We start from the raw sequence: 24,519 nt of genomic DNA on the forward strand, positions 1-24,519 counted from the left end.
CTGAGATATTTCACTCAGCATAATGTCCTCCAGGGTTAACCGATTTGTATAATATTTCATGACTTCCTTGTTTTTCAATGCAGCATAATATTCCATTGTGTGAATATACCAGAGTTCCTCTATCCATTCATTTGTTGATGGGCACTTAGGTTGTTTCCATCTCTTTGCTATTGTGAACAAAACTTCAATAAATATGGGTGTGCATATATCTGCTTGGGTGGTGGTTATGGTTTCATTAGGGTATATTCCCAGTAGTGGAATTGCTAGGTCAAATGGCATTTCTATTTGCAACTTTTAGAGAAAGTGCTATACAGCCTTCAGTAGTGGTTGCACCATTTTACACTCCCACCAACTGTGAATAAGGGTTCCAGATTCTTTACAACCTCGCCAGCATTTGATGTTTGCTGTTCTGTTAAATTTTACTATTCTTACTGGGGTGAGGTGATATCTCATAGTTGTTTTGAACACATTGCTTTCTTGCCTTTTACCTTATCTGAGTCTGAAGTGGTTCAGATTCCTAATTCTTTCTATCCTTCTAATATCCTTTTCTTTCTTTGTCTGTGCCTACCTTAACTCTCCTTTTTTTGTTATAAAGGATATCTTATCCTTCTGTTCTGAAGTTTCATGATAATTTTTTGGTGTTGGTTTATTTTTATTCATCATGGAGACGCATTCTTGGAATCTAAGAAGTCATATTGCAATTTGAGGAAATTATTTTGACTTTAAAAAAAATACTGGTTTATTCACAAAGTTCTTAGACATTGTTTTTCACACTGAATCTCTCCCATCCTTCACCTCCCCCTCCACCCATCAAATTGTTTGGACCCTGTAATTAACACCCTCCATCCCCTGCTTATCGTCACCCCTGTGCTTCCCCCCTCTCTCCCCTTAGAACATCATTCTCATTCTACAATAATAGTTTTATACAATATTTGTCTTTATGGAACTGAAATAGTCACTCAGCATAATGCTTTCCAATCCCTCCCAAATTAGATAGTGATTTACAAAATCATTGCTCCTGTCATTGTGTGAATGTACCATAGTTTCTCAATCCATTCTATTGTGGTTGGACATTTGGACTGCTTCCATGTTCCTGAGATGTTGAATAATGCTACTATGAACATTGGTGTACAAGTCTCTATGTGTCAGTTCTCATTCTCTCTGTTTTGTTTTTTAAAAAATATGAATTTTCTTTCTTGTCCATTTTCTATGTTGATTTTTATTTTAGAAGTTTTGTTACTTAAATAAAAGCTTTCTGAATTCTCTAGCTTTCTTACTTTTTCTGTGGGTTTTTTTTTTTTTTTGCATCTTGCAAAGATTTGTCTCATTTCATCCTTTGGTTCATACGTTGACATTTTAAGTTTGGCTATCATGTTTTTTTTATTTATAAATATTTCTTTTTTCCCTATTTCATGGATATATTTTGTACATTTATCTATTTAAGGACGGTGGTGGTAGATTTTGAGGATTTCTTTCCTCCATGGCATTTTAGAAATCAGTCTTTATGAAGTTTTATTTCTGTTATAAAGTTTCTAACTTCAGTATTCTCTGTTAAATATTTGCGTTGATTACAGTATACTCTCCCCCCTGTTAATTTCAAATCCTTTTTTCTCTGAATCTCTGTCTTAATGTGTGGATGTTTGTTTTTGATTGTTGTTGTTAGGTGTCATCCGGTCAAGTACAAGCCGTAGCGACCCTCTGAACAACAGACCTGAACCCTACCCGAGCCTGTGCCATTCTCGTAATCTCTGATACACTCAAGCTCATTGCTGAAGTCACCATGTTAGTTCACCTGGTTAAGGGTCTTCCTCTCCTTTGCTGTCCCCACCTTTCCAAGTGTAAGTCCCTTTCCAAGGAATAGCCTCTTCTTGTCTTTGATAGTAGTCATTATTTAGATGGGAGTTGATCCTTTGTTTTCTGTTTATATGAAAAGTAGAATCTAAAATCTGTGAATAGTCTTGCCACTTGTGAGTTTCACTGTAATAAGATCTTGATAAACTTTGTGAGTAGTACCATCTTGGTGTGTTTAGATTATTTGGACTCCTTAGGTTTTGTTTTCTAAAGAAGACATCTCATTACCCGTCTGGAAAGTATAGCCTTGTGTCTCAGAATTCTTGAAGATGAGTAGTAAAAGTCCTTTAGCAATGAGAATGTATACATTCATTCACTCAATCACCCTTATTTTGGGACATACTCTTACCTTCACTTCTATATAGTCCAGAGATATATTTTTCTCCAGAGAACAAAACTCAGTCTTTGGGATGACAAAAAAGTGTAGCACTAAAGAGACAATCTAGGGATGTGATCCTTTTTAAAGCAGCTTTCATCTAATTCACCTCATTTCAGTTACCACCTCCTTGCACTTCCATCATCATCTTTTCCAGAGGTACCTGGTGCTGTTAATTCCTGAGCCTTTTCAAGATTCTCCAGAGTAAGTCCAATTGGTTCTTGGCTTTCTTTACCGCAGCTTAAGATTCTGCTTTCTTGGATCTGTTAAATGAGTTACCACTTACCATTCTGCTTTTTAGCTTCTAAAATTTTGTTGTTGCTACTTCTGTTCTTGCTCTTATGTTTCATGCTTAAAAATATAATGCCTTTGTTGTAGCTTTAATGATGTCTCTGGAATGGATGAAAGAAATATATGTGTTCATACCTCCCTACTTATTCAGATATCTTATCATTATTTCTTACTACCAAGGTTTTAATAAATATTGATGTAAAGAGTTAGAAAATATACCTAGATGTAGATAGGTAGATTTGCAGGTTAAATACAATTTTGTCATCTTCACTATCACTAATGTTATTGAAACCTTGCTATATATGAAGTACATTTGTTTTTTCATTTAGTTCTTAATGCTCTTATGAGGGGGGTACTGCTATTTTCCTCATTTTGTGAATTAAGGAAAGTAGATCTTCGAGGGTGTGAAGAACACAAATAGGGTCAGACAAGATAGAAGTGAAAGGCTGATTCTAGATCCTCAATTATCTCAACCAAATGGTGAGAGTGCCTTCTTATAATAAACATCTGCTAGAGTTAAATTGCATATCCACATAAGCAAGTTTGAAAACTTAACCAGGGCAAATGACTAAATAGAAGAGAGACCATCTTCACAGTTCAGGTTGCAGGGAGTTAACCATCCACAGAGGAGCTGTAGGGGCCTTCAGTCTAGCCCTGTCAGTTTATAGAGCTGGAGTCAGGTTAGGACTTCAGAAGGCAGGGCGAGGGAGTAACAGTATTGGGAATGGTCGGGTGTTGGGAATCAGCTCCGGAGTGTTAAGTGCATGTATTTCTCCATTAAGGAAATGCATGTTGCATTATTCTGCCAGTGGACTATGAGAGGCTGGAAACCTTCTGTACTGTCTGATTCAACAAGCAATTCACAGGTTACAAACGAGATCCACGCTTATGGGTGTCTTTAAGTCCGTTTTGTAGGCAAACCAGATAGGTGATTATCATTATTATGTACTTTTACTTTAGTATACGAAGCTACTTTTCTTCCATTAGCCTTTTCAGTCATTTAAAAAGCTGCACAGGGCAGCAAGTGAAGTTGATTGTGATGAAGAATTTTGCTGAGAGTAGAGATTGATTTATTGGTTTCATCATGAGGGCAGATTCCCTTTTTAGTAAAGGGCAAGTATGAGTTGCCCAAGTTTCTGTAAATCTGGATGTTTGTAACTTGGGGACTGTTTAACAGAGTGGGCTGAATGAGAGGAGAAGTGGTAAATCACTCTTTTATTTTTCTTTAAGCTACATGAATTAAAGAATCTGAAGGAATTACAGAAACAGTACATACAAATTAATGAAGAAATCACAGAGTTACGTCCACTGAAAGCTCAGCTTCAGCAATATCAAGAGAAAGTGAAAGAATTGCAGATTGTGCAGGAACAGTGTCGGCAAGAAAATCTCTCCTGGCAACATGAATTACACCAGCTCAGGTATGATAATAGCTCTTTGCACTCCTTTTCACCTTTTTTTTTTAAAAAAAGGTTTTTTTTTATTTTGAGATAATTTTGTATTTGTGGAGTTGCAAAAATTGCCTGATGGTTCCAATGGAAACATCTTAGATAATTGCAGCACAGTAGGTAACCCACATTGGTATACTCCCTAGCCTTATTGATATCTTGCCAGTGTTACACACATTCATTGAAGTACGCGTGGAATATTCAGAAGGTAGGAAAACCAGGGAGCTTACTGCCATGCCATTCCTTCCTCCCTTGAATCTTGAGCTTAGCTCCCTTCATCTCTTAACCTTTCTGTGGTGTCTTCTGATTGTTTTAGATGTACTCTGTCTTTTCTGCAACCTGAAGTTCCAACATATATCTTTTTAAGTAACTAATAACAATGCTATTATTACAATACTGGCAATATTTTGGCAGGAAAAAAATTGACCTAGAAATTGTGATTCTGAGGGAGGTGTGTGTTTTTTCTAACAAATTTGATACAGAGATAAAAAGTAAAGAATAAATCTTTGGTAATACATAGAAAGAGATTTTGTTGTTATAACCTCATTGTTGGGATTTTATTACTGTTTAAGATGGTGTTTGCTATCTTAATAGAATCAGACTCAAAGCCTATAAGGTTTGGTGCTACAAAGAGAATCTCCTTTTTGAAAAATTCTGCTGATTTAGTAGCATCTGCTTTGTGTCTTCAAAAGTTGGGGCAAGAGGCAAACAAACTTCAGTCTGAGTTTCTTTCCAGCATAGAGGAGGCTGACAAGTTGATAGATAATAAGACAAAGATTCTCACTACTAGGACAGTTGGCAGCACCAGATGGATAGAGAAGAGATTGAGGTTATTAACAGTTACAGCTTGCTTGGCTCCACAATCAACACTCTTGGCACCAGCAGTTAGGAAATCAAAAGATGAATTACATTAGGTAAATCTACTGTCAGGCATCTTTCCAGAGTACTGAGAAGCAATGATGTCAGTCTAGAGAATCAGGTGCGCCTGCTCCAGGCCCTGGTCTTTGCAATTACTTGTAATGCCTTAGAGAGCTGGACAGTGACTAAGGATGACAGAAGAAGAATTGATGCCTTTGAGTTGTGGTGCTGGAGAAGTCTTGAACATACCATGGAAAGCCAGGAGAACAAATAGGTCTGTCTTGGAGAGGGTAAAACCAAGTCTCCTTGGAGGCTAGGATTTTAAAGCTTTGTCCCACATATTTTGGGCATGTGGCTAGAAAGGACTGACCCTTTAAGAAGGATATCATGCTCAAAAGGATGAAGGGACAGTGCAGGAGAGGGAGACCCTGGATGAGATAAATTGATACAGTAACTGGGACAATGTGGGTAGGTGTGTCAGAATCAGTGAGACTGGCTCAGGACAGGGCAGACTTAAGAACTATTGTACACAAGGTCGCTATGGATTACAGGAGACTCGACAGCACATAACAACAATAACAAGAGGGCTCTTAATGTGCAGACATAGGAGATGCATTCTTTCACAGATTGTAAGTAAGTATGCATGATAGATAGATGCTGTTCTGTCTACCCTAATGCACTACATGCTTATATACAACAGTATGAAACATTACAATGTGTCATAGCTGGCGTATTCTAGTCTTTTGTGTCTATTGTGCTCATCCATGTCACCAAGGACTTTCTTCACCCTCCCTGTGCTTCTTCAACAAAATCCTTCTCCAGCCTTTAATCCATCTGCTGTGTGCAAAACAATTGAGTCCAACAGTCAGCTGTTGTGATCTGTAAGGTTTTTATTGGATAGTATTTGGAAGGAGATCAGCAGGCCTCTCTTCTTCTCTGTCTTAATCTAGAGGGTCTAGTAAACCCTGCCACTATGGATAACCTTGCTGGTATTGGAAATACCTGTGGTATAACTTTTAGCATCACAGTAACAGGGAAGCTACGATAGTACAGCATACTGACAGATGGTAGTAGTGTTCACTAACATATTTAAGGATGTTGGTGGTAGTGGTGTTATACTGTAGAGTTGGAACTGACCTATAACTGACCACCCAGCAGTTTTCAGAGGTAGTTAATAGGAGGAGATTGCCCACCCTTCTACCAGGGAGCAGCTGGTGGCTTCGAACTACGTGCCTTTGGAATTACAGCACAGCTTCTTGCCGCCACCAGAGCTTCCTAAAAAAAAAAAATAAAAAAGTTTATACAATAGAATTTTTTTTAAAGCTTATAGAGTAAAATTACATCCCAAATTTTTAAATTTAAGTATGAACTTACTTAAAAGTTCAAATACATCTAACTCTTTACAGAAAACAAGCTACTGTGTGGTTTAAGGTCAGGAAAGATGTGCTCTGTCAGCTTGAAGGGAAGGTCCCTGTCCCTTTCAGTATCTGAGGATGGGTGTCCACAGTGGAGTTCCATGTGTCTAGATATCGTCTTCCCTTGTGTCTTCTCATCACAGGGATCTCTCATCAGAGAAGGCATTCCGCTCCCAGCTCTTATTTCTAAGGCCCCTCGTAGTGTACTTGCTACACATTAGGAAAACTTTGCTGTAACCTGAGTAAGGGTGTTATGTTGTTATTGTTATGTGCCATCAAGATGCCTACAACTCCTAGTAACCCTGTGTACAATAGCTCTGGACTCTGCTCTATTTTGTGCCAGTCTCAGTGACCCCAGTTACTGTATCAGTCCATCTCATTCAGGGTCTTACTGTCCTGTGCTGTCCCTCCACTTTTCCAAGCATAATATCGTTCTCCAAGAACTGGTTCCTCCTGGCCACATATCCAAAATATGTGGCACGGAGCTTCAGAGTCCTTGCCTCTAAGGAGAAACTTGATTTTATCCTCTCCAAGACAGACTTATTTGTTCTCTTGGTGCTCTCTGGTATGTTCAGTAGTCTTCCTGAGCACCACAACTCAAAGGCATCAATTCTTCTGTCATCCTTAGTCATTATCCAGCTCTCTGATCCATAACAAGTAATTGTGAAAACCATGGGCTGGGCTAGGCACACCTTAGTCTCTAAAATGACATCATTGCTCATTAGCACTTTAGAGAGGTCCCTGACAGCAGACTTCCCCAATGAAGTTTGTCTTTTGATTTCCTAACTAGTGCCAAGAGTGTTGATTGGGGAGCCAAGCAAGCTTAAGTTGATAACAACCTTCATCTCTTCTCCATCTATTGTTGCTGTCCATTGGCCGAGTGATGAAAATCATTGTATTCTTGATGTTGAGCTTCAAGCCATATTGAAGACTATAATCCTTGACCTGCAGCAAGTGCTTTAGGACCTCCACAGTTTGTGCAAAAAAGGTTGTGGTGTCTACATAATGTAGGTTATTGATGAGTCTTCCTCAATCCTGACACCACATTCCTCCTCATAAAGTCCAGCTTCCTGAATGATCTGTTCCACGTACAGATTGAAGAGGTGTGAACACAGGACACATCCCTGATGCACTCCTTTTCTGTTTTTGAACCACTAAGTGTTTCCTTGCTCTGTTCTGAGGACTGCTTCTTGGTCCAAGTATAGGTTGCTAATCCTCTTACAATTCTGACGTCTGATCACATCATTTCACATCATAGAAGATGGCTGCATTGTAGTACACAAATGCCAAACACAAGAATAATGGCACAGCCAAGTTGACACACATTATTATAGGACTCAATTCACTCCATGGCAGAAACCCTCCTCAGCTCTTCAAGGTTCATACTCAAAAGCAAGCTTTTTCATAAAGTACTGCCAGGACCTAGGCTAGCTAACAGAAATGTGTTTCCTTTTCTTCTGCTCCATCTTTGTGCTGTACTGTCCAATCATTTTTATAAATTTTACTCTAATTACATATTTTCTTTAATACATCCCTTCTGTGTATAGTAGTGCTTTGCATATGAGATTATTCACTTTGGCCTCACAAACAAATTTTCCCTGAGATTATTCCATGCTTTTTGTAGGGCAGAGAAGAGTGCCTGGGAGACTCATGAGAGGAGAATGAAAGAGCAGTATCTTAACACGCTCTCGGCAAAGGATCAGCAGTTGAGTCACCTGCAGAACTTACTAAGCAACCTGGGAGCTTCCACCTCCAAGACACAGAACCAAAATCAGGTGAGTAATTCCAGTGCTGTCTGTCCCTCACAGGTCACCACTACCCAGGAAAAACCAGCCTCTGCACAAGCCCACCTGCCACTATTAGACAAGTCAGCTAATGACTCCTGTGGGGTCGACGGTTTGCTCAGGGAAGGAATCCCGAACCTAACTCAAACCCATTGACACTGAGTTTCCAAGACTGTAAATCTTGGAGCACTGGTAGATTTGAACCGCCAGCTTGCCAGTAGCCCAACACTTAACACATTACCCTAAGGAATTAACACATTACCCTAAGGAATTAAGTGCTGTATATCCTAGGAGATAATTCTACCATTTGGCTGTTTATATCAGTTCACACCATGGGGAATGATATTATCATAGCATAACTGCCAAATTACAGTGTCCTGTTGTCCTGGCAGCCATCTCCAGGGACATCAGTTTCCCTAAATGAGTCACAGAACTTAGTTTATGAAAGAGAGCTTCTCAAAATGCAGCTGCATGACCCTTTAAAGGAAATGCACCGAAAGGAATTAAGGTATCAGCAAATAAATACCAAGGTAAGTGCCCATGCTGTACCCTGGGGCTCAAGTTCTTTTTCATAACTAGAGACAAGAAAGTAAGTAAGAGTCGATTCCAATGAAGCTTTAGTTGTGGCATACCTTAAAGTCCAAGTTATTTATCTCTGTCTAGAAGTTTAGTTGCTCTCCCCAGAATACCAAACATAGGACCATTCCCTTTCCTTGCCCTTCGAAGCCTTTGGAAGGGATTTGGAGATATGCAGGATTGAAGACTGAAAGAGGACATGAGGGCGATCTGGCTGCAACATCTGCAACCCATCGATTGCCAGGGCTGATTCGGCTGAAGCTGGCTGGCTAGGCGGGTGTCCCATTCCTCCCTCACTGATCCATATGCATCCTTCCCAAAGTTGCACCTGCCCCTGATAGAGGGAAGACTGTCTTTCAGTCGGGGTAGATGTGTAGCTGCGCTCCCCTTCAAAAACCCCTACATAAGCTCTCAAGACTGAAAGAGCCTTCTCCTGTAAGCAGGTGCCTCCCCCAGCATTGTATTTTGTATGTGCCACTTGATAGGTCAGAGAAAGTCCCCCTGAATTCCCAAGACTCCCCTCCATCTTTCCAGACAGGTGAGTCTGGAGCAGTAGAAGGGAAGATTTTCAGGTGTCGTTAGAAAACAAACAGGGCTGAGACATCTGTGCCAGATTGCTCTCCAGGTTCATGCTTCCTCTCGAGTGGTTCGCAGTCTCGTTAACGTCCCTTCTCATGCTTTAGTATTTGATTATTAACCATAGGAAAACAGACTGCTGTTACAATTTAATACATAGATAGCCAAAAAGAACAATATCAAGGGGATCAAGGCACCCCAGGCACAATACAGAGAATAACATTACTTTTTGTTTTGTAATCTGTTTGAAGTATTGTCAGATTGTTCTGCCAAGGGCCACAGTCAGCATATTAGGTTTTGTGTATCAAATCTGTCCTGAAACCACTCAATTTCATCTTTTAATAGAAAATTAGTTGTAGAAAATATATAAACTAATAAATGTGCCTATGTTCAATAAAATTTATTTACAAAAACAAGACAAAAAAGAGTTCAGTAGGACAGTGTCTGTCCTTTCCTCTTTTGTTTCAGTTTTCTCGGTTACTTGAGGAGACAAAGAATCTTTCAGTTCAGCCTTCTGCTGCTCCTTACAGCTTTTGCCAGAACCAGCAACACTGCAGTGCCCTTTATAATCGATGCACAGTTTTGGAGAAGCAGGTTTGAGAGCTGTAGACGATAGGAAGACGAGAGGCTAGGGAAAATATGAAATTGAGTGCAAGGGATAAAGCATAAAGAGCAACCTCTAAGAAAGTTCAAGATGAAGATTATTTAGATGTGATAGAAGAAAGTGGGAGAGAAAAGGACAACAGTAGTTGAAGTGTGAGAAAGTACTAGAGTTTATTTGAAGAAATAAACCTGTAGGGAGATTTGAGAAACAAAATAATGCAGAGCTGCTGTTGCTGCTGCTGCTGCTGCTGCTGCTGCTGCTGCTGCTGCTGCTGCTGCTGCTGCTGCTGCTAACTTTGCATAGGACTGCCCTATTGAAGTAGGAGGAGACGAGAGATTTATATAGAGATAAATCAGATGAGTAAAGAAGAGGAAGAATTTGAGGGAGAAGGTTAAACACAAAGGATCGGAGTACCATCTGAAAATTCTTGAGCCTCCACTGGAGGGAAGCAGACACTGATGAGGAGAGATTCCAGGATGGGGCTCTGGGATAACCTGAACCAAGAAAAGAGTTTCATAGAGAGAATTAATCTACTAGAAAAAAAGATTTCTCACTTTCTAGATCGGAACTTAAGGAAAATTATAATAGGACTATTCCTCCCATAGGTTTTTCGTTCTTGTTGATGTTAAGTGAGTTCTCATTGTATCCTTGTACAGTTCTATGTACATTTGCATCACTCATCTGCTAAGTTTATTCTTTTAGGTACCAAGGAATATAGTAATGACTGCTCCAGGAGCTCCTCAGGAAGGGAGTGAAGTTCACACAAAGAGTGAGCCTGAGGAACCGAAGGAGCTGCAACCAAGGTAGAGCACAGTACTTTGAACCCTGGGTGGCACTACCCATTCAGAAATCAGAGTGGTGAACTATAGTGAACAGGCCACTGTATAGATTTACTGTATCTTCCCCATCCCCGTTGTAATTTAAGTTTTACACACAAAAAATATGTTTTTTTTATTTAATTATTCATACACATTTCGTTTTGTAACTTTAGTTAGTGTCCCCACTTCTTTCCTGTGGTTCTCATTTCCATCAATCCTTCCAGCCTACCACTTTCCACTGTCTTCCTTGGGCAAATTTCTTTTTGGAAAAAATTCATAAAATTTACAAGCTGCTGGCAACTCTCACAAAGGAAAAGGAGAAGAAGGCATAACAACATGAATAAAGAATGAAATGGGTGACATCACAACAGAACTAACTGAAATAAAAAGGATAATAAGGAAATGCTCTGAAGAACTATATTGCAATAAATTTGAAAACTCAGAGGAAATGGACATATTTTTAGAAACTCACTGCTTGCCTAAACCATCCCAAGCAAAGAGAACATTTTAGCAGACTTACCACAAAAAGGGAAATGGAACAGGTCATAAAACACTCTCAACTAAAAAAGTCCCGACTCAGGTGACCTCACCAGTGAATTCGGCCAAACATTCAAAAAGCTTACACTCACTCCACTCAGCCTGTTTCAGAATGTAGGGGAAGGTGGAATACTCTTATGCTCATTCTGTACCTTTATATTATTAAAATCTTTGTGTTCCTACAATGCTCTGTAAATTTTCATACCTTATGGTCTTATGAAGATGCTGAATCCCACTTATCAGCAACCACATTCTGCAGTTAGTGATGCTGTCTGTTTTCCATCCATTCTCAGCTTTTCTGAAGTCCAAAAGCAACTGAGCAATGCTAAACAAGAGGCGAATGAATTAAGGAAACTCCTGGAAGAAGAGCGAAACCAGAGAGTGGCTGTGGAACATGAGTTCTCTGAGGCTAAGGAGCGAGTCAAAAGGTAAAACGCTGAGGAACAAAGCCCATATCTGCTTCTGATAAATTCTGATCATGTTGTTGTTATTAAGTGTCATCAAGTCAACTACAAGTCAGAATGACTCTAAGAATAACAGATCTAAATCTTGCCCTATCTTGTGCCATCCTCACCATCTCTGATGTTCTTGAGCTCATTAATTTAGCCTCTGTGTTGATCCATCTTGTTGAGGGTCTTCCTCTCGGTAGCTGACCCTCAACATTTCCAAGCATGATGTTTTTCCCCAGGGACTGGCCTCTCCTAACCACATGCCCAAAGTGTATGAGCTGACGTTCACCACCCTTGCCTTTAAGGAGCACTCTGGCTGCACTTTCCCCAGACATACTTGTTCATTCTCTTGGTAGTCTAGGGAATGTTCATTGCTCTTCTCCAACACCACAGCTCAAAGGCATCAGTTCTTCTGTCATCTTTAGTCATTGTATAACTTTCAGATGCATAGGAAGTGATTGAAAAGGCCATGGTGATTATAAACAATCACTACTTATTCCCTTGTGCTTTTCAGCAGCCAGGCTTTAGACCTTATTTGTATTTTGAGATGGCTACTATTGTTTTAGGATCATTGTAATCACCCAAGACATAACCCTTTTGGGGTTTAGGAGACTCTTGTTTTCCAATATTTATTCTTAGTAATTTTACCTACTATCCATTGACAGCTGATTTCACATCTGATAACATCTACCCATTACCTCATATCGTTATTGTTGAGATGAAAGAACTGCCTCTTTTGTCATGGGATGAGACCAGAAGAACTAGATAGTGCCTGGCTACCATTACTGAGCATTTTGATCAAAGATTCCGTAATAGAACTACTGATTAAAAGAGGATGGCTGTACCCCAAAACTCTAATATAATCTTTAAGTCATAAACCAAAAATAACCTCTGAAGTTTTTTCCTTTCTTTTTTATTTTGGATTGTTTTGCATACAAAATTTGTGTACATTGTGTTTTTTTATATACACTTTTTTATATATTCCATTATTCAGACTGTGTTTCATACAGCCATTCCCATACACTGTGTTTTATAAAATTAAATCGCCATTGATCTATGCCCACTATTACTTCATCTTTTGAGATCCCCACTAGATCCTTCCTGATTCCTTCACCCACAGCCCCTCTGAAGTTATCTTAAAATGGAACCAAAAAGATTATCCTTAAGCTTCATGTACTTTTTCCTTTTACACTGCAGTGACAAAAATGTTATTCCCTGTGGTCAAAATTGTTCAAAGACATTATCCTGTTTGTGAAGCACATATATCTAATGAAAATGCCATTTATAGATAAGTAAATATTATTACATGGATAGTGTGAATTCATAGGGAGTCTCATGGCTTAGTGGTTAGGAGTTTTGCTGCCAACCCAAAAGAACACCCTTTTACAGAGTAACTATATGAGATCATATTGACAGCAGCAACTCTGAAAGATTAGATAAGGAACCTTAGGGGGCAATGAGTTTATGTTAATGAGGAAGGAATGACACAGAAAAGAAGGGTGAGAATGTTGTACAACTTAAAGAATGTGAGCAAGTCCACTAAATTACCTGCAGGAGCTGTTGAATTGCTGTATGTTTTGCTGTGCATGTTCTCAGCAATAGTAACAAAATAAAAAGCTAAATTAGAAAAGAAAAAGAGGGAAGGAGCTAGGCTCTGCACACTGGGTTTCTAAATGCACAAATCAGATGAAGGCCTAAACATGTGCTTTCACATGAAACAAAAAAACAAACAAAATAACATTGATAGACTCTACCTCTCCCACCTCCATATAAAAGAGAAAGAATGTGGCAGTCTCACCATTGAGCAGCTGATAGACCCCTCCGCTGCAAAGACTTGATCAGATATGCTACATTACCTGTATCTTCTTTGATACAGTTGTAGTTTTTTTTCTTTAAACCAGGAAGAGACTTTATTCTAAAGAAACCTTAAATGAGCACTAAAGATTCATGGAACCCAGAGAGAGAGAGAGAGAGAGAGAGAGAGAGTGAGTGTGTGTGTGTGTGTGTGTGTGTGTGTGTGTGTGTGTGTGTGTGTGTGAGATTTAGTTAAAAGAAGATGTTCATTAAATGGAGAATTTCAATATTAAATAGGCAAATGAGCAAAAAAATGGAGCAGAAATCAGTGAAGGCTGCTGACAAATCATTTTAATTCTGAGAATGCCACAGAAATCTTTCTTATGTGATTTTGGCCCTTACTATTTAAGAAATAATTTTAAACAATATTTTTAAGTGACTTTCTCTTGAGATTTGGTTTGGTGGGAGTAAAGAGCGTAAAGTTGAGACACAAATCTGGATTTTGAATGCTGTCTCTACTTCTAATAACTCTGCCAGTGTGAGCAAGCAGTTTGACTTCTTCCAGCCTTACTTACCTCCACCTTTAAAACCTGGAGATTAAATATACGGAAGGCAGCCAGTCTGGCACCTGATATGTAGGCAGGCAGTTGCTGGTAGTTTTTACCCCCTTTTATTCTTGCCAAAGGAAAAAGGAAAATCAGGTCTGTCTGCCCTTAGACACATTGGCTGAGGGGAAGGATTGTGGTAGCAGCTATGAACCAATGCTGGAATCTTTTTCTCAACCCAGATTGGAACGCAGTGAATGGGACACTATTCAAATGGATTCCTGTGACCCCCAGGAAAAGACATTATTATTGGATATGACAAGCAGCAGTTGTCAAAGGGTAAGAAGGGAAGAAGGGTGAAGAAAAGGGGCTATACTGTCAGATAGGGCAGGCTGGAGTCCAGGAGGGGGGATGTGGAAGTCCAGCCAGTGAGTAGCTGATGGGTCTAAAACTGGCAGGGTCTGGAAGGCGGGTGCAACTCGATGGTGGAGCACCATCAACCAAGAGCCCTTTCAGTTATACCCGGATACTTTTCTGCACTGGTTGAATCAGTGTTTCCTGAACCCAAGATTGCTGAGGAGGAGGAAGGGGAACGTCCGTTTTACAGAGCTAACCCCTCTGACATAGAGATTTCTCTTTCAGACCCGGAGTGGTGTCGGATGGAAGCGGGTCCTGCGTTCCCTCTGGCATTCCCGGAACCGAGTGCCACTGCTTGCCGCCATCTACCTTCTGATGGTTCACGTTTTACTCATTCTCTGCCTCTCTGGCTATTTTTAAACTTCTTTACTACTATTTTGAACCCTGCTCCTCAAAACTTGGAATTCCCACACCCCTAGTCCTGGAACCATCAATAACAATGGAACAAGTCTTCCAGACATCTTTGGGGGTCCTGTAAAGATACTGAGGAGTGTCTTTCATCCAAGAGGATGGTTCCAATAAACTTTAAAATTCAGTATCATTTTGATTGATACTTTCTTTGCTTTACTTCACTATTTTCTCCTGTTTCTTGGGGAAGATGGCATAGACATAAAGTTTTGGGTAATGAAAACATCACCTGCAGGACATCCTGATTAAGTCTCTTAAGGAATAAGGTCAGAGCCGAGGGTTGAAACTAAATGTCATAGGGTCTGACTTTTAACTGGTTACAGAGGAGAGCAGTGTTGCTTTTGCTGGCTGTTTAGACATATTTGAGAGTCTGCGGCTCTGGGCTCTGAGGAGAAGATGCCATGGCCTGTGCCCCTGCTCCCATGAGTAATAAGGTGTTGAGTGACTCGTTCTTTTAAAGGCTGGAAGAACGGGAGCTCTGGACAGTGTCGCTGTATCAGCTGGGAATGCCTTGACTGTGCATATCCTGAGACAGTGCCTAGGGGCCGGCAGGAACAGCCCAAGTGAGGCCCTCACTCAGCCCGGAGCACCTGACCAACCAGAGTGCCCCTCCTGGCTTCCTGAAGTACCAAGCTGCTTTGCTGGTGGTGGCGGTTATTCCAGTTTCCCAGCCCCATATTCATCTGCTTTCTTTTGCAACAGTGTTCAGAGACAAAGAGAATATAAGGAATGTGACATACGTAATTACAAATCTGAGAATGAGAGCCGGAACCGAAATCCATTTGTGCCTACTCCTCTCTGCCCCACCACCCTTACCACCCATGAGTTTATTTTTTTTTCCTTTTTATGTATATGGTGTGTGTCCTGCTGTTCCTATCACCCAAAGAGAGAAAAATGTTGAACTGACTATTCTCTATACTTTGTTCTCTGGTAACATTGCGGAAATTGCATTGCAGAAATGTTCCTGAAAAACTGTAAAATAATAAACTTATTTTTATTAATATTGAATAAAGAATTGTGGTGGTATATGCTTGCTTGTGACTGTGTATGTACGTGGATAGAGGGGGATTATCTAGGAGTGGATTCAGGGGCAGAAAACTCGATGTGCTCAGGCCTGCCCCCCACCAGCCAGTACCAGTAATAGCTGCATGTTGACCTTCCAGCTTTCACGACGAGAGCTAGAGTGACGAGACAGAGTGATGAAATCCCGTTCTTTAACTGAACCAACCAGGCTGGGCCTTAGGTGATGAGGCTCAGGAAGCAGTAGAGCCGGAAATATGCAGGGAAGCCCTGATAGGGCAGTGCTTTAAACTGGGCTGCTGGTGCATAACATCTTTGACTGCTAATGAAAAGGTTGCAAGTTCAAGTTCACTCAAAAGTTCCTTAGAAGAATGGCCCTGTGGTCTACTCTCCGCCTCCCCCTCCCCCAAAAACCAGCCTAGGAACTGAAAAACCGTATGGAGCACAATTCCACTCTGGCATGCAGGAGGTAACCTTGAGTCAGAACAGCCCATCCCGAACTCTTCTCTAAATTCCTTTACAGAACAGGGGCAACTGCCACCAAATTTAAACAACACAGTCTTGGGTTTTTTTATGTGTTTTGTGGTTGAATATTTTACTTCCTTGACTCATTAAAAGCAGCATGTTGTGTGATTTCCATGGTCCTCAGAGTGTAGAGGTATTTCTTTAAAGCAGGAGGAGGAAGCTCTACTGATGCAGCCCTTAGGGATTTGCACTGTGCTGTTCAAATTCACCAGTGGCTCCATGGGAGAAAAATGGGCAGTCTCCTCCCATGCAATGTATAGTCACCGAAGAAGAATCAGCTCCTAGTTGATTCTGACTCCATGGCTCTGAGTGAGTGTGAGAGTGAAGCAGAAGGAACTGACTCAAGCTTCAGGAAGTAGCTGTGAGGACAGGGTAGCAGGAAATGACAGCAAACCTGAATACGGAACTGAAGCCACAGCTCAGAGTTCCTTGGTCTGGGTGACTGTAGCCAGAGACGGAGAGAGCTGGGTGTCGTGAGGAGCTGGGACCTGGCAGCAGACACTCTCACTGTTAGAGGTGGGTGCACTGGGCAGTGAGGGGGGTTGGAGAACATCAGTAGAAGTAAGAGAAGCTTACCTGTCTCCCAGTCCCCGGAAATAGCAAGGGACGTAGTCACTAGACTTTCTAACCTTATATGGTCAGAAGGCCAGGAAGCAAGTGGATGTGGATGATGAGCATCTTTGGAAGGGGCAGAGGAAGGGCTGGAGTCCAGGGCTCACAATTCAGCAGCCAGCCAGGACCCCAGACCAAGCAGAGAGTTGCCTGGTCCCTGCTGATCACCCACAATTCTCTCTAAGGCCTGCCCTTCTAGGAGATGAAGACCCAGTTTGTCTTTGAGGGCATTCAGGTCTCAAGAGGGGTCAAACCCACACGGAAAATAGTGTAGGAGATCAGAAGTACCAGCTAAGTGATACTAGTGCTGAGAACCAAGAAGAAGCATGAAGGTTCAGCTGGAATGGGTTTCTGTAACTGCAAGAGCCCAGAAGCTCAGAATGCCAGGAATGAAAGGGACTATATACATTAACTGTGTCTATCCATCTCATTTTTTCCCCCCAAACTGGAAAAGCTGTGAAAAAAACAATTATTCAGTGATTTATGTTAACACTGCAAGTTAATATAATTTGCCCAGCTTAGTGCCTGGTGCACAGTACATACTTGATACTTTCCTCATGTACCCCATGGGTGATCACACAGTCTTCTCACTCCCAGGTTATGAACCGAATCGAGGCTTTGAGTCAGCCTTGTCCTTCGACCCTTGGTAGTGTCCAAGATTCCTGCCCAGACACATTCCTCTATAGTCTCCTATCTCTAGAGGGCATCTCTTGACTTCCCTAGTGCTGCCCAGAGGATTGCCTCTATGTTAACATTGTTCTCTTTATTCCAAGAATAGGTGAAAGTGGGAGATTTCAGGGAGTGTTAGGGGCACAGCTGGAAAGAGAACAGGACTTCAGTCTCCAGATCGTCCTTATTGCATGCATATTCATATTGCAGAAACTTCTCCTTTCTAGTCTTCTGTATTGAAAGTCCTGTTTCTGCATCATAACCCAGGAGCCTGGGCAAGAGAACCAGACAAGGTTACAGAATCCCAGGTCTCGCTTGCCCCCATCCATAACTGACCTAGAGGGAGGGTAGGGCTCTCAGCAGGGACTCATCCCACTGTTAGGCGTCTCATTCAGAATCCCTCCACTGGCCTCTCAGCAGCTCCTTTCCCCACTCTCCTCCCAAGCCCTTTTAGAGCATGTTTCCAGGGGGTTGGTTATTCCAAGAGCATGGAATAGGGAAGGTGAAGTTTTCAAGTGGAAAACGAGGAAGTCGAGTTAGAGGGCAAATATGAACAAGACAGGAGAGAGGGAAAGAGACTGCCTTAAGACACAATGAGTGCCAGTGGGGAGGGTCTGAAGAACAGAATGAAGTGGCTGTGCAGGGGAAGATGGACAGGCACATTTTCAGGGAACACATGCCATCAGAGTTGAGAAGTCGCCATGAAGCAGGTGAGCACTGTCTCTTGTTACCTCTTTACACCAAGGGCCAGGAGCCTAGAGCTGCAGAGCCACAGTCCAGCATCTCCTGTGCGGGAGGTTGACCCAGGGATGCCTGCAGAAAAACAACTGATGCCCCTCAATTACTGCTTTTAGAGTATTTATTCTTCATCTATTTGGTTAATAAAAATGGAATTCATCTTCAGCTCTAAATATTATTTCCAATATTATATTTGAACCTGTTAGTCTCTGTCGAAATAGAATGGAACGGTTTTTAAAAGTTGGAAATAAATGACTTTGTTTCCAGTGAATAGCACTTGCCTATGCATGGAGAGCTCTGGGGGCTTAGTGGTAAGGTGTTGTGCTACCAATTCAAAGATTGGTGGTTCAAATCCACCAGCTGCTCTGTGAGATAAAGATGGGCCGTCATCTCTGTGCAATTCATTGCCTATGAAAAGTCACTGGAGGGTCAGCTACGAATTGGTCCTGACTTGATGGTACATAACAACAATAATATGATTGGTCAGGGGAGGAATTTCAGCTGGCTGCCCCTGCTGAAGGGGTGGTCTCAGAGAGGAGGTTGTCCAAGACTGCACTTGCTGTATGTGCCATCAAGTCAACTACAAATCACAGTGACCTGGAAAATAGTATCTTTAAACATTGCCCTATCCAGAGCCAACTCTCCACCTGTGACACACCTGAACCCTTTGCCACAGTCACTGTGTCTATCCATCTCATTTAGGGTCTTCCTCTCTTCTACCAGCCTTCTACCTGTCCAAGCATGATGTCCTTCAAAGGACTGGCCCCTCTTGACAACATGCCCAAAGTATGTGAGACGGGGTTTCACTAGCCTTCCCTTCAAGGAGCACTGTGGTTTCACTCTCTATAGGATAGATCTGTTTGTTCTCTTGGCAGTCTGGGAAATGTTCAATACTCTTGCTCCAGCATTGTGGATTGTAGAGAGAAACATCACTATTACTCACTTTGGCAGGAGCTGGACCAACGTATGTCACAACAGCTAGGAAAGGAATTCTCTGTAGAAGCCTATGTTCTTAGTGCCCAGGATGCCAAATAATGTTGGCTCCCCAGTGGTGCTCCTCCTTCTCACAGATGCCGCTCTGTCACTAACTAATGATGCCTGACCCAACTCTCGAAGCTGGGCACAGGTCCACAATCCCAGAAGTTTTGACAATCTGGTTGTTCAGCACTGCTTGCTATAGATCTGAAAGCTGGATAATGACTACAGATGATATAAGGAGAATCAATGCCTTTGAGTGTGGTGCTGGTGAAGAGCATTCACCATCCCATGGACTGCCAAGAGAACAAACAGGTCTGCCCTGGAGAAAGTGAAACCAGAGAGCTCCTTGGAGGCAAGGATGGTGAAACTCTTGTCTCACATACTTTGGACTTGTAAGAATGGACTAGTCCTTCAAGAAAGACATCATGTTAGAAAAGATAGAAGGTCAGCGCAAGAGAGGAAGATCCCCTCTGAGTTGGACTGACACAGTGACTGTGGCAATGGTGTCAAGTGTGTTGGAGATGACGAAGTTGACTGGGGATAGGGTGAGGTTCAGAGTAGTTGTTCATAGGGTCACTATGAGTCGTAGTCAATTCCACGGCACGTAACAACTACAAGACACCTAAGATGATTTCTCCCTAGATTCAGATTCTCATAAATAAATCCCCATTCCCTAAACTGGGCAGCAGCATTTTCACTGATGTAAAAATATTGGTAACATAATATTTGTCAATCATGTTTTTTCACTTGTACATGTCAATGAAACCAATTCCTCTATCACGCGGTGCAGTCATCCCCAACATCCACTTCCATATTTTCTCATTCCTGTAAACAGAAATGCATTGCTAGCTAAATGAAGATCTCCCCCTTTTCCCTTCACTCTTGTTCCTGGTAACTAGTGTTAAAATTTGATCTGTGTACTTTTGCCTGTTCTAAGTGTTTGAATAGTAGTGAAATCATGCACCTGATCTCTTTTTGTGATTAGTTTATTTCATTCAGCATCTGCTTTACTTTAGATGTATTCACTTGGAAAAAAAATATATGGCATAATATTTCTTTTTTTTCCAGATGGCATAATATTTCTAATATTAGGGTTATTACCTTCAGCGTTCTTTCTTTCTGTACTTCTGATTTTGTTGTCCTAATTTTTCTTGCCTCTGTCTTCCTCAGATGTGGAAGTCTGTAGTGGGGCATGATGTGTCTGTGACTTTGGAGACCCAGGGAGATGACTGGGACACAGACCCTGACTTTGTGGTGAGTTTGGGAAGCAGCTTTGCTTAGACAGTGAAGAAGCTGCTGGTGGTGGTGGTGGTGGTGGTGAATGGTGGTGGTGGGCCTTTTGAGCTGCTTTGTGAAAGGCTTTGAAAAGGACAGATAGGGACTGATACAGTTCTTGCGGGCTACTGTGAAGGCAATTTTCCATTTGGAGTTGCTGGCATAGGAGATGGAAGGAGACAAATGTAAAGAAGTCAAACTGTGTGATTGCTAATTTTTAATAGGCTATGCTCAAAGTGAGAAGCAGGTTAACCTGGGTTTCCTTTGGCCGTGGTCCAGGATTTGGGCTGGAGATGTGTGATCTGGGAGAGAAACTGAGACGTCTTAGGAGACAGGAATGTAGGAAAAGTACGAAGGATGGAGAGCAGAAAAGGAGATTTCTCTGTTCACCAGTTTAATTTTAATGTGGGCTCAGGGTTGGGTAGCCTGCAGAGGAGCCTGGATAAAAGTTTCTGACTGAAGGAGGCATCTGATGCCAGGGATGTAGGGCTCACCTGACTCGCTCTATGCCCCTAGGGTAGCACAACTCTTCCAAACACTTACTGCCAAGTACTGTCTTTTGCAGAATGACATCTCTGAGAAGGAGCAACGGTGGGGAGCCAAGACCATTGAGGGTTCCGGACGCACAGAACACATCAAGTATGTGCTGGGAGAAGTGGGGAGAGGGAAAAGAGCTGTGAAGGAAAAACTTCAGTAATACAGAGCGCAGTGGCGGTGGGCAGAAGGAAGAGAGACAGCATGTGTCTGTGTGTCTTTGTGTTGGTTTTTTCTATTCTTCTATATTTTTGCAGTTAATACATCTTTAAAGTATACTTTTTTAGGTTTCTTAAAGTTGTTATTAATTTTAATGAAAATTTAGAGACTTTGGATTTCCATTCATTCATTGTTGCACTTTTCTCCCTGACCCCTCCCCTAATTTGGTCTTCTCTTTGAAAAGTAAAAGAAAAATTCTTTCATTGTTATATAATCCCTCCCCCCAAAATCCACTCCACTTTGCAGCCTTCGTTCTGGACTCCTGTCATGACAATCATACCTAATCACATATCCCTTTTAAACAGTTTTCTCCCTCATCTGTTTCAATGCAGTATACAATATTGAACCCATATTTCTCAGGCTCCCCCGAGGTCAGTCCTGTTTTAGAACAGTGGCACTATGCAATATTTGTCCTTTCGTGACTGAGATATTTCACTCAGCATAATGACCTCCAGGGTTACCCATTTTGAATAATATTGCATGAGTTCTTTGTTTTTCAGTGCAGTGTAGTATTCCATTGTGTGAATATACCACAGCTTCTCTATCTACTCTTTTGTTGATGGGCACTTAGGTTGTTTCCAACTCCTTGCTATTGTGAACAAAGCCACAATAAACATGGGTGTGCATATATCTGCTTGGGTGGCAGTTATTTGACCCAGCAAAAGTATACTTTTTAATTTATTTTTTTCCATCCATATTGCATTTTATACAATCATTGCCATACGTTGTGTCTTCTAAAACCAATCACCATTAATCTATGCCCACTATTAATTACCCTGTCTTTTCAGGTGCACACTGGATCTTTCCTAATTCCTTCACTCCCTCCCTCAGCCCTGTGTTTTGTCATTAACCTGCCCCTGCATGTGTCATTGTATGTCATATTCTTATCCTTTTATTACCCCTTCCCTCAACCTGTTCTTTCTTCTCCTTAGTTACTTACTAGCTCATTATCCAACATTTTGAATTTGTGACAAAAGTTAAATAAAACTCAGATCTGCTATTTGATTATTTTGCATATTAACAATGTACATCTTGTAATAAAGAGTCCCGAGGTATGAGGTGAAAGTAACATTGGCTGTGGTGGTATAGGCAATGCATCTATTTTGCTGGGCTATGATTCATTCTCAGTGATTTTGCAGTTATATAAAAATGTAATCTGGATAGTTGTGTGATGAGGTAGTGAGCCACCATTTTGTTTGTGTGTGTGTTTTTAAAAATATTTTAAAAATAATTTTAATCAAAATTTACAGAGACTTTGGATTTCCATTCATTCATTTTTGCACTTTTCTCCCTGCCCACCCCCTTGCCCGGTACACTCTTCTCTTTGAAAAGTAAAAGAAATATTATTTCATTGTTATATAATCCTTCCTTCCAGGTCCCCTCCACTATGCAGCCTTCATTCTGGACTCCTGTCATGACAATAATACCTAATCACATATCTCTTTTAAACAGTTTTCTCCCTCATCCGTTTCAATCCAGTATACATAATTTATCCCATCTTCCTCAGTTTCCCCACAACCCTGATGTCAGTCCTGTTTTAAAAGAGTAGCATTATGCAGTATTTGTCCTTTGTGTGTGTTTTTTAAAAAATATAATTTATGATAGCCACCAGTATATATATATATATATGTGAAAATATCGATTTTAGTATGTTGTTGTGTACCATAGAATTGTAACTGACCTATAGCTGACCCTTCAGCGGGTTTTCAGAGGCAGTTAATCGCATGGGAAGAGACTGCTCATCCTTCTCCCACGGAGCAGCTGCTGGCCTTGAACCTTGTGCCTTCAGGATTGCAGTGCAGTTTCTTGCCACTAGACCTCCAGAGGTCCCTTCAACCTCCATTTCGTGATGCAATGTGATCACTTTCTATTTTTTCACAACACTAGTTTTTCCCATAATGACCTGGTCTTTTGGAACTTGATCATGTTGATATATGAGGAGTGAAAATGTCTGTCTTTTATTTCCAGAAAGCTTGCTAATTCCCAAAGAGTCTGTTATTAGATAAATTAACCTCCTTCCTTCCCCTCATTAGGATATGAAGTATTCAGAGAGGAAAAGAGATGTTCTGAGGTTCGAGCTAGCTATATATAAATATGTGTGTAAAATGCTGTTGGTTGTTGGTCCTATGGTGAGAAATTTCATTTCTTTGGTGTTGAGATGTAGTCTACACTGAAGGCTGTAGTTCTTGATCTTCGCAGCAAACTTTTCATGTCTTCCTTATCTTCAGCAAGCAAGGTTGTGTCATCTGTATAGTTCAGGTTTTAATGACTATTACTCCAATCCTGATGCCACATTCCCATCATAGAGTCCAGCTTCACAAATTATTTGCTCAGCATACAAACTGAATATATATGGAGAAAAGATATATCCCTGACACACACCGTTCCTATTTTAAACCTTATCTATTCTGACAACAGTTTCTTGATCTATATATAGATTTCTCATGAACACAATTAAGTGTTCTGGGATTCCTGTTCTTCTCAATGTTAGCCATATTTGTTATGGTCCATACAGTCAAATACCTTTGCAGACCTCCACAGTGATATCTCTGGTGCTGTGGTCTTTTCTAAACCTCACTTGAACTTATGGAAGTTCCCTGTAAATGCTTTTGGATTATCTTCAGCAATATTTTGCTTGCTTGTGATGTTAATAATATTTTTCTATAATTTCTACATTCTATTGGGTCACCTTTCTTGGGGATGAGAAATATGAATCTTTCCCAGTTAGTTGGCCAGGCAGCTGTCCTCCAAATTTCCTGGTGTAGACTGTAAGCATATCCAGGGCTACAGCCTTTTTTTTTTTTTTAAAGCGTGCCAATTGGTATCCCTTTAATTCTGGGCCTTATTTGAAAGTCAATACTTGCAGTGAAGCTTGAACTTCCTCCTCATTACCATTGGCTTTTGTTCATATGGTACTTCCTGAAATTTTTCAGTGTCAATTATTTTTGTTACAGAGACCGTGTTCTTTCATCTTCTTTTTTTTAGGCGAAAGATTTATTCGATCTGAAGAGAAACAAGAGTCCTTTCATCTTCTTTTGATGCCTCCTAGATCACTCATGTTTATTCCCATAGCATCTCTCAGTGTTGTAACTTGAGGATTATTTTTTCTCAGCGCTTTCATCTTGAGAAATGCTGAGCAAGTTCTTCTCTTTTTATTCTCTGACTCCAGTCCTTTACACGTTTTGTTATATTTTGGTTTGTCTTC

General features: G+C 41.0%; 2 protein-coding genes across 2 annotated transcripts in view; both read left to right on the forward strand.

The window, feature by feature from the left end:
• The window catches only part of GOLGB1 (golgin B1), an 83,586-nt gene extending 68,890 nt beyond the window's left edge, over positions 1-14,696 (forward strand). Inside the window, 9 exon segments of the mRNA XM_006884312.1 lie at positions 3,749-3,936; positions 7,861-8,011; positions 8,413-8,550; positions 9,641-9,777; positions 9,998-10,004; positions 10,479-10,579; positions 11,425-11,559; positions 14,162-14,258; positions 14,562-14,696. Of these exon segments, the coding sequence (XP_006884374.1) occupies positions 3,749-3,936; positions 7,861-8,011; positions 8,413-8,550; positions 9,641-9,777; positions 9,998-10,004; positions 10,479-10,579; positions 11,425-11,559; positions 14,162-14,258; positions 14,562-14,696 (1,089 nt within the window).
• Positions 14,697-20,456: 5,760 nt separating this feature from the next.
• The window catches only part of HCLS1 (hematopoietic cell-specific Lyn substrate 1), a 54,947-nt gene continuing 50,884 nt past the window's right edge, over positions 20,457-24,519 (forward strand). The window contains exons 1-2 of the mRNA XM_006884244.1: positions 20,457-20,540; positions 21,127-21,200. Of these exons, the coding sequence (XP_006884306.1) occupies positions 20,457-20,540; positions 21,127-21,200 (158 nt within the window). The remainder of the gene's footprint in view (positions 20,541-21,126; positions 21,201-24,519) is intronic.

The sequence above is a fragment of the Elephantulus edwardii genome, unplaced genomic scaffold, assembly GCF_000299155.1.
Source record: "Elephantulus edwardii isolate Elephantulus edwardi_28Jun2011 unplaced genomic scaffold, EleEdw1.0 scaffold00032, whole genome shotgun sequence".
Classification (NCBI taxonomy): Eukaryota; Metazoa; Chordata; class Mammalia; order Macroscelidea; family Macroscelididae; genus Elephantulus; species Elephantulus edwardii.